This window comes from Falco rusticolus, chromosome 2 (assembly GCF_015220075.1).
Source record: "Falco rusticolus isolate bFalRus1 chromosome 2, bFalRus1.pri, whole genome shotgun sequence".
Taxonomy (NCBI): Eukaryota; Metazoa; Chordata; class Aves; order Falconiformes; family Falconidae; genus Falco; species Falco rusticolus.
In genome coordinates this window covers 105,910,469-105,927,687 of record NC_051188.1, presented here as the reverse complement: position 1 = coordinate 105,927,687, position 17,219 = coordinate 105,910,469, and the positions used below count along the sequence as shown (strand labels likewise).

The 17,219-nt window shown below is 40.6% G+C and overlaps 1 protein-coding gene across 4 annotated transcripts in view; it reads left to right on the top strand.

Annotated features, from left to right (window-relative positions):
- The first annotated feature begins 3,493 nt into the window (after positions 1-3,493).
- The window catches only part of CHODL (chondrolectin), a 28,182-nt gene continuing 14,456 nt past the window's right edge, over positions 3,494-17,219 (top strand). For all 4 annotated transcript variants that reach the window (XM_037377167.1, XM_037377168.1, XM_037377165.1 and 1 more), the window contains exon 1: positions 3,494-3,677. In XM_037377167.1, the coding sequence (XP_037233064.1) occupies positions 3,587-3,677 (91 nt within the window). In that variant the 5' untranslated portion in view covers positions 3,494-3,586. The remainder of the gene's footprint in view (positions 3,678-17,219) is intronic.

Here is a 17,219-nt window from a genome sequence, read left to right as displayed (position 1 = left end):
AACTACAGAATAAAAAAACACAACAAACCAACATTAAAAATATAACGCTATTATAGTCCCAAGGAAATTGGCAGGAGAAGCTAAGTAGCTTAAACCGTTTTTGGAAGCCAATGAGAGATGAAATTGATAGAGCTCTAGCAAAGTTACTTAATAAATTATCCATGTGCAAGCCATTGCACATGGTAAATGTACAAAATTCTTTTCTTCTCCTACTTTCAGTTGTATACCAGGGCAGCTTCAGACTGCATCATCTAGGCTCATGGGCAAATGACAGAAGAATTTTAGATATGAGTGGGAAAACTAAACTAAAAATGAAAATAAACATTGCTGAGAAATGAACTGAGCTAACAGCTGTAACTCAGATTTTAAACAGCACTTCATGAAATCAAAGTACATGGCACTATCACTTTGGTGAATGGTAAGATAGAGGAAGTCTTAAGGCACCCCAGAGGACAACTATTCCAACTTAATTTCCACTTTCCCCCTTTCTAGGCTGGTTTTAAAATTGATTAGTGATACTAAATAGTAACAATCTTTTAGGATCGGTCAAATCTGGTCTATAAAGTGTTCAAAAAGCAGTAAGGAGAAACACATCAGCATTTAATGACATATTTATTCACAAATCCATAGGCTAAATACCATGAAGTTATCCAATGATTTAGCTACCTTACAAAACAAAACCATTCAAGTTTATTCATTTTCTTCTGTCATTTGGCAAATAATTTGACTTAGACTAAAAGTTACCTTGGGAAAGTACCTAGCCCTGATTTGAAATACTTTGAAATATTTTGAAAGCTTTATGTTCAGCTAAACTATTTGCTTTCTGATTTCATATTCTCCAGATTAGGAAATAAAACCTTGCAATATGGCAAAATAATGATACCAGAGAAAAGACAGTCTGCCTTTCAAAGAGTTATTTCATGGACATACAAGATATTAGGATTTTGCAATAACGATTATAAACTTTTAATGCACTAGAAGTTATTCCTATTCTGGGTACCAGAACCTTGAAATATGCATTGCTAGGTTTTTGAGTTGCAATACAAATACTGTAATTTTTTAAAATTCTATGTTGCTCTGTTGCTTCACAATGCCACCGTGTCTTATGTTCATACATTGTGGATGAAACCACAGCAGCAACAGAGTGAATCAGTGAGTCCTGTTTCCACTGTTTAGAAGGCCCAGATGAACTTTTGCAAATTATCCAGTTGCCAGGTCTGGGAAGCAATTATTTTTAAGTGAAAGTGAAATCACCATTTCCTGAAAAAAAACACCAAACAACTTCAACTATGAAAGGGATGGGGAGAAGCAGAGATTAATAGGTAGCTTCTTAGCTGGTGCAAAGTAGCACTGGTAAGGAAAGCTCCTCTGGTGCCATGTCACCAGGCTCTGTGTTTTCTTTCTGCAGGAAAGAAAGCAGCAAGTGGCTGCAAGTAAGATGAAGACAAGCCTGGAAAACTTCTGCAGATAATTATGAAAAATCATACTCAACAAAAAGACTCAAAAGGTCTCAACACAACTGCATTTATTCTCACCCCTACCCCACCACCCCCACCCCTTCCTCTCAAGAGACTTGTGTGATGAGATGTGCAGAAAACAGTGGAATGCCAGGAAAAATCACTGTATATAAAATTTTGGCTAAGAAACCAGCATAAAGCATGTCAAAAAATTGCTGCATAATTTACTAAAGACAGAATTTGGGTTTTTCTCTGCATATTATTAATTCCACTAGAAAAGTGATGGTATTGTGGATGCTTGGAGAGTTTCTTTAGCTATGCAAATCTACGACTATTTAATTTCAACATGGCTTTAGGAGTTGGCAAGCTAACAAAGTTTTGCAGAGACGTAAGAAAAAGAAAGAAGACCTTCTCAGTATCTATGGCTGGTATTCAACATAAGATTCCCATCAGTTTGGAGGGTTTCATCCATTGCTATCCATATGTCATTTCTGAGACAGCAGGAGACTTTGCACTCAGGAAAACTTGTAACATCTTTCTAATTTTCCCCACCTCCTTTGGCTGAACTTCACTTGAGAACCAAGATAATTCAGACAAACTTGAACTCCCTCATATTTGCAACACAGGAGTAGTTAAAAAAGATATAGAGCCAAAAGGCTTTGATTACCAGATATTTTAAAATTCTTATTGTATTCATGACAGGTTTTGGTCATGCTTTTTCTGCATACCATCAGTTTTACATGAAGAAAATGCTGAATCTCAGATGCCATGGAGATTTAAGATAACTTCTCCATTTCAGAATGCATTGTTCAGTACATCCAGTTTTAGATCACAGCTCAACTTACCTATAGATGTAGAAAAAAATATTTATTGGCTTGGAAGACTAAAACCTACATGTAAAAAAATCTGTATCAATCAGACAAATAATTCTGCCATTAAATCAAAAAAGTTGGTAGCAAAACACAGCAGTGCTTGAAATAACTTTCCATTGCTACTTATAAACTTCCAAGGTTTTATTTAGTAAGAAACTGATCTCAGGTAGCTTTAAAGCTGTAGGAAATCCATGAAGTGTTTAAAAAAACTGATTAATCTGAGATGTATTGACTTCAAAACCTGGCTATAAACACCAAAATGGAAAATGACTTACCAATATGCTGTACATATATGGTCTATAGCTGAGTTCTGAAAAAGATGAAGTTGACTGGCAAACCATCAAGTAATTTGCACACAAGGTGTCTTTTAAACCTATCTGTAATGATCTATGCCTTTTAAAAAGCAAAGCAATCACAAATACACAAAGTAACAAAGGAACTCTACAAACCCTATTTGTAGAAAAAAACTTAACCTGGAAGAACAAAGTCTTTAAAGTGGTCCTTTGAAGAGGTCCAAAGAGTTACCCCAGGGTATTTTCAGAGTGACAGTAAGGTGAATTTGACTGCAGTATCTTCTCGGGCAGTGAGAAAAGGACTATCCAGTATGTACATACCTGTATGGATGGATAGAAATACATTTTATAAGTTGGCCATAGTACATTTGTGTTCTTGCTAGGGAAAACCCAGAGCGGGAAAGTCTATAAAGCTTTTAACAGATAGGAAATCCACACGGACCTGGCTCTTGATCCCGTTCGCCAGCCGGCAGGCCAGTCCCTAAGCCCGGCCGGCCCGCCGGCGGGGGCTGGACGTCAGCCGCACCCCGAGAGCCGCGGGCGCGGAGCGGGGGTGGCCGGGGGGTGGCCGCCGGGCACCGGGTACCGTTGCCGCTCCCTGCCCAGCTCCGCGGCGGCCGGCGAAGGGCTCGGTGCGGGCTCGCCGGCCCCCGGCCCCCTGCCCACCCGAAAGCGGGCTGTCCCCGGGCGGGACCCTCAGCGTCGCCGCCGCCCCCGCGCCGCCGGGCGCCCCCACGGCGGGGTCGGGGCTCGGGCTGGCCGCCGTCGGCGCCTGCCGGGGGGCGGTGCGGGGGCGGTCCCGGCCGCCCGCCTGGGCCGGCCCTCGGCGAGGGGAGCAGATATAGACAGGGCCGCGGGGCGGAGGGGCGGCGGCGCGGAGCAGGGCGGGCGCCGCTTCCCCACCGGCGGGCATCGGCCTGCCCTGAGCGTTTCTCGGAGGGGACCCGGCAGCGGGGCGGCCGCTATGGGGTCCGGAGGCGGGCTGGGGCTGGCAGCGGTGCTGGCCGTCGCCGTGCTGTGCGGGCCCGGGGGGCTGGCCGGCCGCGTCCTCAGCGGTGAGTGCGGTGGCCGGAGCGCCTCGGTGCGGTGCGGCGGCCGGTGTGGGAATTCCGCGCGTACGGGAGCCGGAACCGCGGAGGGGACGCAGTGGCACCGGACCCGCCCGCGAAGTGACCCGCGTGCTGCGGGCGGGCTGTGACACCGGCTGGGGGGCGCGCCCCCGCCGCGGCGGTCCCCAGGGCTCCGGCGGCCCCGCCGCTCTCGGTAGCGTGCGGCGGCCGGTGGGGGACCGGGCCCGGCAGCGCGGGGAGCCGCTGTAGCCGCGGGTCTTCGGGGGCAGAGGGCTGGGCTGGCTGTCCGGCCGCTGCCGCGGTCTCGTCGGTTCCTGCCGGTGTGGTGGCGTCTTGCACTGGCCGATCTGTAGAGCTGATTGATCGCCTGCATAACGCGGCTCCGTTTTCATTGTTCAGAAAGACAGAGCGTGTACCTGCTGTGCTGCCTTGCTGAGGAACAGCTGTACGTTGAGGTTGGTTTGCATCTATGCAGGAATGTTTCTTCTTTGTAATAGAGTTAGGAGGAAAAAGCAAACTTCTGAGAGCATACGGGGTAGTCCTGGTACATGTAAGCATGTCTACAACTCTCAAAATTGAGAGGAAGACAATACTTCAGGAATCTGTATCTAAACACGAGCTTGGATTTAATTTAAGGGCTGTAGGATCACTGTATTTCCATCACACAGAGGCATATGCTCAGAAGCAGCTAAACTTAATGGAAAGGCTATTTTTAATTGTATTTTGAGTCAAATCCTCCAAGTTAAAGCTAACCCCCTCTTGGAGGCATGTTGCGTGTGCAAGCGCATTCATAAGTCTTTCTTGAAATGAAGATTTACACACTTGACTGCACTTGTGTGTAAATCTCTGTGTACCTACCTCTCTCCAAACTGATCTAGGAACACCGCGAATTACTTCTGAATGATTGTTTCAGAGGCTGTCATGGTGGCACGTCAAGAAAACTTTTTTGTAGGTTTTTTTGGTAGCAAATATTTGGTTACTGAATTCAGATACCTCTCTTCATTGCTGATGGAGTGCAATAAGCGACTGTTCTTGTGATGTCTTATTTGAAGCAAGTTTACATGTGGAACTGTGATGTGCTGTTTGGCTTCTGGTAAAACTGCACCTTCTAGGAAACGATCTCTAAGTAGCAGTACTTCCAACGTTTTGAAAAAGCTTGCCTGCCTGAAGTGCACCTCAAAATAGTTCATCTGCCTCTGTTGTAATATGAATTATAGAGTCATATATGATACAGCAAAGCTCTTAGTTTATTGATTTGTGTAAATACTATGTAACACTTATTTTCAGGAGTAGTGAAGATCACTCATCCATGAGATGCATTTTACATTAGTAGCCTCAGTCAGGAGTCCATGTGGGGCAAAGAAAACCCTGTCCCTTAATCTTACAGCTGAAGCTTCTGCATTTAAGTGAGATGCAGCAAAATGAATAGAGGTCCAGCTTTTAAAACAATGTGTAATATGTGTATGCTGCTTAGTCAAACTGTTCCTGGATGCATTTAAGACTTTGGGGTTTTCAAAGAATATAGGCTCTAGACCGTATTTCCCCAAAGGACTTCAAAGCATGCGTGTCATGTCACTGTATTATGCAGCTAATGCGTGGCTAATAGAATACGGGAGACATCTGGAAGTGACTTACAGAAGGAACCATTTCTGTACTATCAGGTGTATCAGCTGAAATTGTATTCCTTAGATAAAGATTCTCTAGACAGTAACAGCCAAATTTATTTAGTGTGCTTATGCCAGAATATTCTGATATACTGGCAGGAGAACTTTTCATTTTTCCTCAGGGACCACACCCCTATCCTGCCACATGCACATGGATAGGTCTAGTACTACTGGTAGTTGTCATTTTTTTTCAAACAAGAAATAGTACTATTGAATTATGGGGGCAGTGTGTGCTGTCCACCTGACTTCCTTCTAGCTTATCTGTATATCTTAGGTAAGAGTCAACAGTTTAGACTTACAGGCTTACATTTAAAATCATAAGTCTGCATCTTAAACAGACCTGTTTCTGAAAAATTGCTGATTTATGCTTCAATCATGATAATATCGAATGCATGGAAATCTCGCTGCTCATTCCAAAAAAGTTAAATGCATATTCCTATCACTTGAATAGAAACTGTTCCTGAAAGTGATTTGAGTGTTGGTTGGACCTTGTAGAATGGTTCCCATTTACTGCAGTTAGTTTGCAGCAGACCTAGAAATAATTGCAAAACTGCAACCATTTTGACCATAGTGTCACGAAGGCAGAGAAGGAAGGATCAGCCTTTTCAAAATGCCTCTTCCTTAGGTAAAGGTTTTCTGTTTCTTATTCCAAGTTACTTACCCAGGATATAATTAAAGTGATTATTGGCATAAAAAAATTCACACTTGGGTGTTATTTCTTCATAATCTTTAATTTAGGAATTCTTGAAGAGCAGTAATACAAATGCTTTGTAATTTGTAGTGTAGTTAAACAGATGTTTTGTGAACAGTGCTCACAGCCTTCATATTCTAATATCTAGTGTTGCCAGAGAATTGATTCTTAAAGAAAAAAAATCAAAGTAGGCTCAGGAGAAACTGCTGAGTCTGCCTTGCTGTCCCATGACATCATGAAGAACAGGAGGTGATGATAATGCAGTTTGCAAAGATGCAATTACTTTAAGTATCTATTGGGCAGGAAAAATGCAAGCTAATCTTATTACTAATCATTTAACAGCCTATGTATTAATCATAGATGTTATAGTTTAATGACTGCTGTTTGCTGTCTTTTTGTATTTCTATGGCTTCTTAAATTTTGCTCTTTGTTGCTATGCATCAATAGCAAACTAAATACTAATATGGTATTTTAAAGAAATACGGATCTAATTGAGTGTAACAGTATTTGGATATATAAAACACTTAATGGAAAAAACTACAAATATTTGATGCGTCATGAAACGACAAGAGTTTCCCCTAAACTTATTTGCCTATTTGCTTCAAATGCATTTAAAGGTGTGGATACGTTCATTCGCACAGATTATGACCAGGTTTAAGCTGGTCATAAAGTATTATAAAGTAAGATAATTAAAGAAGTATCTTCACAAGTAGTGAACTGAATAGATAACAAACCCTTTTTTAAAAGGCACAATTTAATTTAGTTCAATTGGCTTGGCCTGCTTGTTACGCCTGAATTTTTTCTGTTAGACTTTCAAGTATTTTCTGTAGATGAAACCTTCTAGTGTGTTGTGGGGTTTTGTGTTTTTTGGTTTTGGTCTTTTTTGTTTGTGGGTTGGTTTTTTTTTGTCATGGACTGCTAATTATACTAAATTTGTAGCTCAGAACTTGAGAATTTATAATTTGAAAAAAACCTGGCACTCTCATCTATGGGATACATATGCAACAGTTGTGTATTGAATGTAATGTTTTGTTGGGAATGCCCAGCATCCAGTTCCATACTAGAAAAGCTTTTAACAGACACACTTGCCCACATGGTATGAGATTATTTTTTATTATTATTCAGCTGTAGGTCTCAGTAATCACTAAAGCTGACACTTTGAGAACTGAGGGAAGTTTGGCACTTAACTCCTAGAATCCTTTTAATTCCTTTCCTTATGCACCTATTCTGAGCAGTGGCTTCTTGGGGACAAATCAATGATCTAGGTTCTTAAAGTGAAATGAGGTGATGGCTCTTGGATATAATACATGTTTCTACTAAACAGGCCTTGCTCCTAACCAAGAAATTCCCTAATACCATGTGGGAAGATATATTGTATGAGGTCAACTGCTGTGACTGGTGTATGGATGAGAACAGTTTTGATAACCTGAGGTGTGTGATGGTGGATAAGTCCTACAGCAGTGTAGAAATATCAAAGTACTTAAACTTCTAGTGTTTTGTCTCAGGTGAGCATGCTACTTATCTAGGAATATAACTTCCCCTTCTTAATATCTTGTTTAAACATAGAGGAAGGCATTGCAATTCTCAAACTCATGATTGCCAAGTCCCAGTGCCATACTTGGCTAACGGGCTCAAGAAAAGATACCTACCACGGAGGGAGCTACCATAGTGCGGGACAGTGTGGATAGCCTGCTTGTCTGCTACAGCCTTTTCTTGCTCCCAGTGAGACAAGGCTGGTGTACAGTCCCAGCGCAGCAGCTAGGTGCAGAAAAGTCCCTTGCCTTGTTGAAGTCATGTTCTGTACCTTGACTTGACTTTGCTGTTAGTTCAGGTCTGATCCTATGCAGATCAAACCCGATTATGAGATTTTTGCAGGAAAACATGCTATGGTTCATAAAGCACTCTGTTCAGCACTTTCTTGAAACTTATTCTCATAAATATTTTCTCTTTGCAAATCTTTCATGGATCAGAAAATATATATAGTACTAATGTGAGATAAATAAGATGAAGCAATGACTTGATTGTAATTTCTACACTGTAAGCCCATACTCATACCTGTCACTTGCTAGTTGGAAATTAGAGTCTCTTGCTTAAGCAGTCCCCATTCCACCACTGACAGACAGCAGGACCTTCAGTTCCAAGCAATCTTAGAAAATGCTGGGTCCCTAACTAAATCTAAATGTAGCTGTAGTATGTAGCTAATCACTCTAAAAATGCCTCTTTCTTGCAGTTGTCTACACAGTGAGGCCAGTGAGTCAGCTCAGATGTGGACTGTGAATAACTAAAGTTTGGTGGGATGAAGCCCACGCTGTATCTCAACGGTTTCTTCCTATACGTGGTTGTATACATGTGATGTGAATTAACCAATCATGCTTTACTTTCATATGACCTTATTATAAGGATAAATTACCCTAAGAGAAAAATATTCTAACTTATTTCTTCTCCCCTCAAAGGTCCTTTTTATTTTTGCTTTAAGTGAACTGTCACCAATTGTAAGATCCCATGTGGTTTGGCTTTTTGCGCTTTTTTTTAAAGTAGAAGGTGAAAGAGCAAAGCAAAAAAAAAAGCAACAAATTTGCTGTTGCTTTCTCTTTTAATTGTGGAAGTACTGCAGAAAGATGGTCACCCTATTGTACTTTTGTACTGAGATGTATGTGAAGTGTTCTACCCGAGGAAATTAAGTCCGTATATAATGGACTAAACTAATAGAATATAGTTTATATTCTTATATATTTATAGTCTATATATAGTTATATATTTATATTCTATATATATAGTATATATTTATAGTCTATATATATAGACTATAATAGAATAAACTAATTTCACATCCACATGTATTAAATTTTACATACATTTGTGGCAAATACAGGTATCTTGGTAACAAATCCATGAAAATGCACTTGGAAAAAGGCAGTCAAATTTTGCTGAAAAAGAATAAGAGAATGGACTGAGCTTTCTCTGGATAATGATTGATGAAGAGTGTATCTGCAGTGACTAAAGACTTATGAACTGTTTCCTTCTAGAGAATAAAATAAGAAATAAGCAATTAGCAGAAACTATCAGAAGTACTTGAATTTATGCCTGTGGGATCCTGTTGAGGGACTATATTGATGTAAATAAAATTAGGTATGTGTGAAAATGCCTGCTGGTTTGGGACAGGAGAATAGGAATATTCCCTGCTCCCCTAGGCTGGCACACATTATACTTGAGCCATTCAGAGTCTACAGTTTTTGTCAAGTCTATTTGACAACATGCTAACAACTTACTAGCTGCCATATTATGTCTGTCTTAAAAGCATCTGGGAAATCTGTTCTGGTCTTCACAGCTACACCGAAAACTATTGATGAAGGGACTTAATTTGCCAGTCATGTCAGTGTTTGTCACTACTTATGCTTTTTTTTTATTAAACAGCTGAAATGATGGAACACTTTTGGTGTGTCTTTAGGCTGTGATGTATTAAAAAATTATACGTTGGTGTGTATACAAGACTAGTTAGAAAAAATGAAAACAGTCAAGCAAAAACACTGCTAACAGCTTCAGCAGTAGGTGGGTTTTTAAAGTTCTGGTTAAATAGTGCATATCCTGAAGCAGACTTGAGGATGTGTACATCTTTCTAACACATCTTAGTTCCTCTTACTTTGAATAGGCTCAAATAGATTCCACTGATACTTGGGTGTTACCATTGGCCTACCTGCTTGTGTCTACAGGGTTATTTATGCCCATGAAGAGTGTTATACTTTGGGTAGTTATGTATTTTTTAAAAAACATAATTCATTGTTAGGGACCCTGAGATCCTAAGTATAACTTGCAAAATAAAATGCTTGTGTTCCATACCCTGTGTTTTTGGTGACTTTTTTCTTCTTGCCAGTTGAGAAGATGCAGACTGTACCATGCTGAAACGCAAGCTTATCATGTCTATGGATACCAGCGCTAAATTTCCAAGTGCATTGTCCTCATGCTTGGTGATGCCAAGGAGCTTGCATTGCTCACCGTGACGATGTTACTAGACCTCTCAAAAAGAGACAGGGGAAAAACACAGGTCTGACAGCAGTCTCTGTTCCCTTCTCCTGCATTAAAAGGAAGGCAACTTCCCGTTTTTAGGGAGTTGTCTTAGCAGCTATGTTAGCACTTTGCATGAGCCCCTAGGACAGTGCAGTTGTGCGCAGACACCTTTATAGAAGCAAGTGTCTGTCTGCTGTGATGAGCCCTACGATATATACCTGTAAAGTTCACATGATCAGAAGAGAGGAAAAGTTATTTAAGGAAAAGCTAAATGAATCTCAGGCTTTAAATTTACAATGTGCTAGATATCTAAAACAGAACTGATGCCAAAAAGTAGGTGTGTTTCACTCAAAGGAACGGAAAACTGTCAGGATTGTAATGATTTGATTTGGGCTAGGGGGAAGAAGTACTTTTATAGACTTCTTTTTTTTGACACTGACGTATCACTTGTATCAGTGACTAAAACTGTTTCATAAAAATGGATATTTATTTTCAAGTTGGAGACACCCTGTATTGATTTACATAATTGTAATCATATGTTTTCCTGCAAGGGTAATTATGAATGTTGAAGTGTTGCTTAGCTTCTAATGAGATTTAGACACCAAGCTACTTCTTTACCGCCCTGTTATCAGTGGCCTGAGATACCTGCCACATGTGCCAGGGCTGAGAAGATAACTAAGAAATGAATGTGTGTGTTACTTTGTGAAATGAATAAGTCTATGTTGTGGTTTAACCCCAGCCAGCAAGGAAGTACCACACAGCCACTTATCCCTCTCCCACCTCCCAGTGGGACGGGGAGGAGTACTGGAGAAAGTTAAAACCTGTGAGTTGAGATAAGAACAGTTTAACTGAAAAAAAATATTATATAATAACAACTGCAATTAAAAGGGAGCTAACAAAAAGAGAGGAATAAAACCCAAGAAAAAATAAGTGATGCACCATACAGTTGTTCACCACATGCTGACTGATGCCCAGCCAGTCCCTGAGCAGTGATCAGCCCCTCCTGGCCAACTTCCCCGCAGTTTATATGCTGAGCATGATGCTCTAGGGTATGGAATACCCCTTTGGCTAGGTTGGGTCAGCTGTCCTGGCTCTGCTCACTGGCAGAGCATGGAAAACTGAAAAGTCCTTTACTTAGGGTAAGCACTACTTAGCAAAACCTAAAAGATCAGCATGTTTTCAACCTTATCCTCATACTAAATTTAAAAAAAATACAGCACTGTACCAGGTATAGGAAGAAAATTATCCCAGCCAAAGCCAGGACAGTCTGTCTGTCGCTTACCTGCTTGGTGAAGATGGCAGCCTTTCATGTGGGCAGGTATTCTAGTTCCCAGTACATCAAGAACAAGCTGGTGTCTGAAACTCCACATCCCTGACTTTGAAAATCTAGACAAACTTTGTAGCCTGCTCTGGGGAAGGCAAATCCTCCCAGCACTGTATTCCACACAATGAAAAACTTACCTATGTTTTGCAGGACAAGGAACTCTTGCTTGCAGCTTCCCAGGACCTAGAATGGCACAGGTTCTAAGCACATAGAGGCTTTAACAAACCTTCCCAATAATAATCTATTCAGATCAATACTTGTCGTATGCATATATTTTTTAATCATCTTTTACTAATTGGCTATCTTGCTGCAATATGCAGGGAAACTATCAGATTTCATTTAAATTGCGTTTGTATTCAGCCACATGGCAAAATCCAGGTGTTAGTGATAAGTAATAATCTTTACTATTTAAATCAAAAGTGCCCAATGCTCCTTTCAGACTGTCTTCTGATTGCTGGGTTTCGTGCAAGTGTGGCTATTATGGGTCTATTGAGAGTAGTGTTATTCAGTAATAACCAAGTCAACTCCTTGTCCCTAAAGGTGCTTAGAAACATAATAGCATAACTAGTAAAGGCTGATGTACAGATGAAAAGTCAATTTCAGCAATAAATGAACTGATAAACACTTCCCATGGCAAAAGAAAAAAATAAAGGCAGGGACTGGGTTGGGACAAAGCTTCTTGTGTAGTGTCATATTCTGCATAACTGTGTTAGATCTCTGTATGAATGGTACAATACAGTACTTTTTACTGACAACTTCAATCATCCCCTGTTTTCTTTCTCTGTGAAAGTTGCAGTAATCCTAGAGATGGCTGTTTGGCTGGTGTCTGAGGACCTCTATCATCGTCTTTGCTAATTCACAAGATATGGGATGATTAATGGCTAAAGATAGATTCTGGCCTGTGTTTGAGAGAGGAAGAATTTGCTTTTTGCCTATTATTTTATACATGCTATCTATACATCTGTAAGTTTTACATGCTAATGCCTAGGAAATTAGCAAGAAGGGGACTCCATTACCAGTATTGTAAGAAGCCTGGCTAATAGATGAGTTTTGCACATTAGAAAGGTTGGGGCCAGCCAAGGTAAGCCACCTTAGACATTGTCTGCATGCTAATGGCTGTATGATATGATTTATACAAACTGTCTGCCTGTATACATATCTACCTGAAGTACAGCTACTTAATAGGCAAATGTGGCCCTCAGCTATTTTATGTAATCCTTTAAAAGGGACTTGGAACCTCTGGGAGTTTTTCACAGAAGAAAAATCACTTTAGACAAACTGTATTAAGACAATTAGACACACCCCCTAATGCAGACAAAGTATAAATCAATAATGAATGTGTTTTCTCTCTGCAGACTTGGTTATTAGGAGAGTGGGAGAAAAATGTACCTATTAAGGTATGGAAGAGTTAGCTTTGAAGATATTAATACAGATATAGGCTGGCATATGATTTGTATAGCAGTTGGTTTTTGAATGACAGAGTTGTGAGCATGTGGAATTCCTTAAGCTGCTCAGGAGCGTGAGCTGAGCAATATCTGTGATTTGAATACTGGCTGAACTAAAGAACAATGTGTCTTCAGTATCATAAACCTTGGGAGAGAAGATGGCAATTTGCTTTTATCATAAATGAAGACAGAATGTAATTATGAAATCTTATCACAGTAGTATTTTTTTAGAAAAAGTAATATGAATCATCAAAAAAACCAAATTAAATTCAGTAGATGGACACAAATATGATGCAGTAAAACATCATCATCAGTAACATAATAGAGCAAAACATGACCAGCAGCTGAACCCAATCAAAATCTGACTGGATGATACAAAGGTCACTTGACAAGATGCATCAGCTTTGAATCAAAATGTGATTAGGAAAATTTAATACCTTTTAGCCTCTTACTGGTTACATTCTGAAGTGCATTACTGGAACTTGGCTTGGAGCACCCTGTGACATGAGGGCAGGTGAAAACAAATGGTGCCCAGTGTCCTGCATGCTGGTTACGCAGCCCCTGAGGCCAATATGCTCATACAGGTTTAAGACCAAGACTAATCTTCACAACACAAGCAGAGAAATATTTTTTAGCCAGTGGAATATTTTGGTAATTTATGTAGATTTCTATCTTGCTGTTATTTCATGATCGCTTTCACTTATGTCCTTGTGTCTTTATTTTGCTTATTTTCAGAGGCCCCCATCAGCCTCATGCTTGCCTTTGGGACTCTGATCAATGTTAAATGTTTCACATTCCTTTGTACCAAATGCTTCTTCGTGTTTTCTGCTGAATCCTTTATCTTGGGAAGAAAAAAGTCACGGTATGAAACCGTGATGGACATTTCTACAGCAGGCTTTGTGCATCCCGTTGTTCTCTCCTCACACATGCTATGCACATATGGCTGCTGTTCCCCACAAATCTAGGTGGATTCTAATGGCAGCGGACCCAGAACTTAGTTTGTGAAGTTCAAGAGTAAGAGGAATGGGATTTACCAGCAGGGAGCTTATCTTCTACCTGACATCTTCAAAACCTCCAGCTGAGTCATGGGTATTCCTCAAGATAATGGTACCCCTCCCTCGTGGCCCATGGGGGTGTAGCTGGGCCTGATGCTCTTAAGGAGAGAAGTCTTTGAGTTGGGTATTTTATCAGTAATTTCACTTCTAAATGACATTTTGCTATAACTTCTGTCATGACAGACCTAAAGGAACCTATTATTTCTGCATAATGAAACATCATTATTAAAACATAATGGAGACATAACTGACTGAAATAACAGCTGAGAACTTGGTTGTTTCTCCTTTTCTTGATGTGATTTCCACCCCCCCACCCCCCCCCCCCCCGATTTATCTGTAGAAATGTTTTAACTAAGTTCCAAGTATTTCAGCTAAAAGCTATCCTTGTTTTAATGTTGATATCAACACATTTTGCTATGGAGCTGCTGTGTGACATCCAAAGATGGAAACTGATCTGTATGGATGGAGGTGGTAGGTAGCACGTCTTAGAGCAAGTATTGCTGTACTCTTGCTTTCTTCAGCTAACAGGATGGTGAGACAAAGTGAGTTCATGTTCTCTGCAGTAGCCAACTAGAGCTGCTGAGGCTGAGGGAACAGGGCCAGAGCTGTGTGGTATGGCTGGTGTACGTAGGAGGGGTGGAAAGAACAAACCTGGCGATGTTTCCATTAAGGAAACTGGGGAGACCCAATCTTGCAGTTTTCCAGCTGCGAAAAGAGAACAGTCTTTGTCCGTTTCTTGTTGCTTCAACACAGCACTCTCCCCTCAACAGGCAGGCAAGCAATTGCTGATGAAAAGGTAAGGCTCACAGAAAATGGTTCACGACACCAAGCCAAGAGTGGTTTTTTTCTATTTCTCTGCCTACTTCTGACTAGGGTCTGGTCTGTTCTGCTTGAGTGAGGGAAGATGGGTCAAGGATTAAGGAGCTGATACACTTCATGAAAGGAAATATATAAGCACTCCACATCTGCAGATAGTCAGGTAGAGGTGGTTGAAACCTTGTCTGAGCATTTGTAAGGGAAAACAAGAATCAGTTCTTGGATCTTATTAAACTAAATAGATCTTTGGCCTCATGCTGAAGGGAGGACTAAATACAATAGCATGCCTTTTTTTTTTTTTTCCTCTCCCTTTCTGGGTACCCTGTGAGGAAACAATTATTTCCTTCTTTCATCTCTCAAGCAGCACAGGGCAGATTTTGTGGGAAGGTTGTAAAAACCTAACTTGCCTCTATTTATTCACGTTGCATAGTATCTTAGCTGATTCATTCCAACAGACATGCTTACAAATCTAGTTACTATTCAATTGTGATAGAAAAATTGGAATTCAATTTATGCAGTTGAAATGGCAAATGTTGCTTTAGAATTAACAGTGGAGTCTTTGCTGCAAAGATGTTAGAATGTAAAATAGCCCACAGTTAATGTTTCCATACTTACCTTGTCTGCTACACAAGGTAGTCCATTCTGTAATTTTTCATTGGTAAATTATTTCTGCTTTGTAGTCCAGAAATTAGTAGAGAAAGCTGTAAAAAAAAATGAAGCTTGAAAACTTGACATCTCAGCATGTTCCAAGAAGAGTATAAAACATCAACTGATTTGCCAGCTATTAAGGCACAACTGCAGATTTCCATTAACACATTGAACCAGCTTTGCTACAGCAGCTAAAAGTCCCCTTCAAAAGAAGAAAGAAAAAATTCAGAGTAGGTCATTGCCTAAACACAGGGACTAAATTAACTACAAAAAAAAAAAAATTTCACAGCTTCTTCCAGAAAGCTTACTACTCTGCATCACGTACTTCGTTCACACCGGATGAGTCTTAATGCCAAATATTTCTTGGTTTCTTGCTGTTTTCTTTGTTGTCTTCTAGAGGTATATTCTTGCACAAATGATCAACCTGTAAGAAGGAGATATTACTTCTTTTGCCACAGGTGTAGAGAGCAACAAATGAAAGAGAAGTAATTTAGGAGTTGGGTTGTACAGAAATTTTCACTTCAATGCTTTCACTTTGTAATACTTGATTTTAGAGTTATTTAACCCTGCACAAGCATCTGCAATAACAATATCCTCAAAGATTGGGGGAAGGAAAAAAAAAAAAGTCTTCACACAGTTTCAAGATTTTTAACTCACTATTCATTTCACATAAACCCTTGGGCCTTCACATCTGTATTCTGGAAGGCTCCAAGAGGGCTTTCTGCTCCGAACACACGACACTGGAAAGCTGGGCATGTATTAGGGGCTGTGGTGGCACCTCTCAAGCTGCTGTGCTGCTGTTGTGCATTGCAAGTGCATGTCCTTCTCCCACTCTGTACAGTCCCACCTGCTTTCCTCATCTTGGTGCAGGTGATGGAGCTGAGCCTTGACACTGATGCAACCTCTGTGTTGGAGCAGTACACAGCACAACTTAGGGCTTATAGGCACAAGCTTTATAGCAGCTAAGAAATTTGGCAACATGAGTGTCCGTGCAGCAGCTGACTGGGAGATAAGTACCCTGGAGAAGCTTTGTCAGTTAACCAGAAAAGACCTATTTGTCCTGTTGGAGAGGTCATTTGATTCAGGTTTTGGGAGCGTCACAGAAGAGCAGAAACTGTGCATGAGAACAGAAAGTGAGGGTGGTGCTTCAGGCACCTGAGAAACACATGGGGAAGGGGAGTGGGTGCACGCGTTACAGATGGAAAGCTGTAGCTGTTTCCTGTGGAAGGGAGGCACAGCACATGAATTGAGATCCATAGTGGCCAGCCCACTCATCTCGGTGGATTGAATGTTTATGACTAAAACAGTGACAGGGTTATTTTGATACCTGAATTGCTCACTTACTATTCAAGGAGGAGTATGTGCACAGAATGAAAGGAATTGTGAAAGAGTTTATTTCTAAAAATTTTCAGGGAAATAAAAAGAACAAGACAATGGACAAAGCACTCTCCATAAATCTGCATATACATCTTGAACTGATGTTTTCAATCCAATCTTTAATTGCAGGGAGAGGTGTGGTCCCCTTTCCTTGCAAAATATTAGTATCCTACATAATTCAGTGCCAGCCTTGGTATATTTGTGCTGTTATGGACATATGTGTACTCTGGCAATAAGCCATTGTCACTCACCCAGTGGAGAAGAGCAGCATTTTCATCAGCTTCTCCTTCACTGTGCACTCTATCCTGTAATGAGACAGAGCTCCCTGGGAAAATAAAAAGGTTATGATCATGTTAACAAAATTTGAATTGCAGCATTATAGAGGAAGGGAACAAGCTGTGATTTCACATGCAGCTTTCATTTTTGCACTTCCCACTTTTGAGCATGTGGTGTTATTGCTTTGATACATTGGTAATAGGGGTATTTTTTCTTTTGTTCAAAG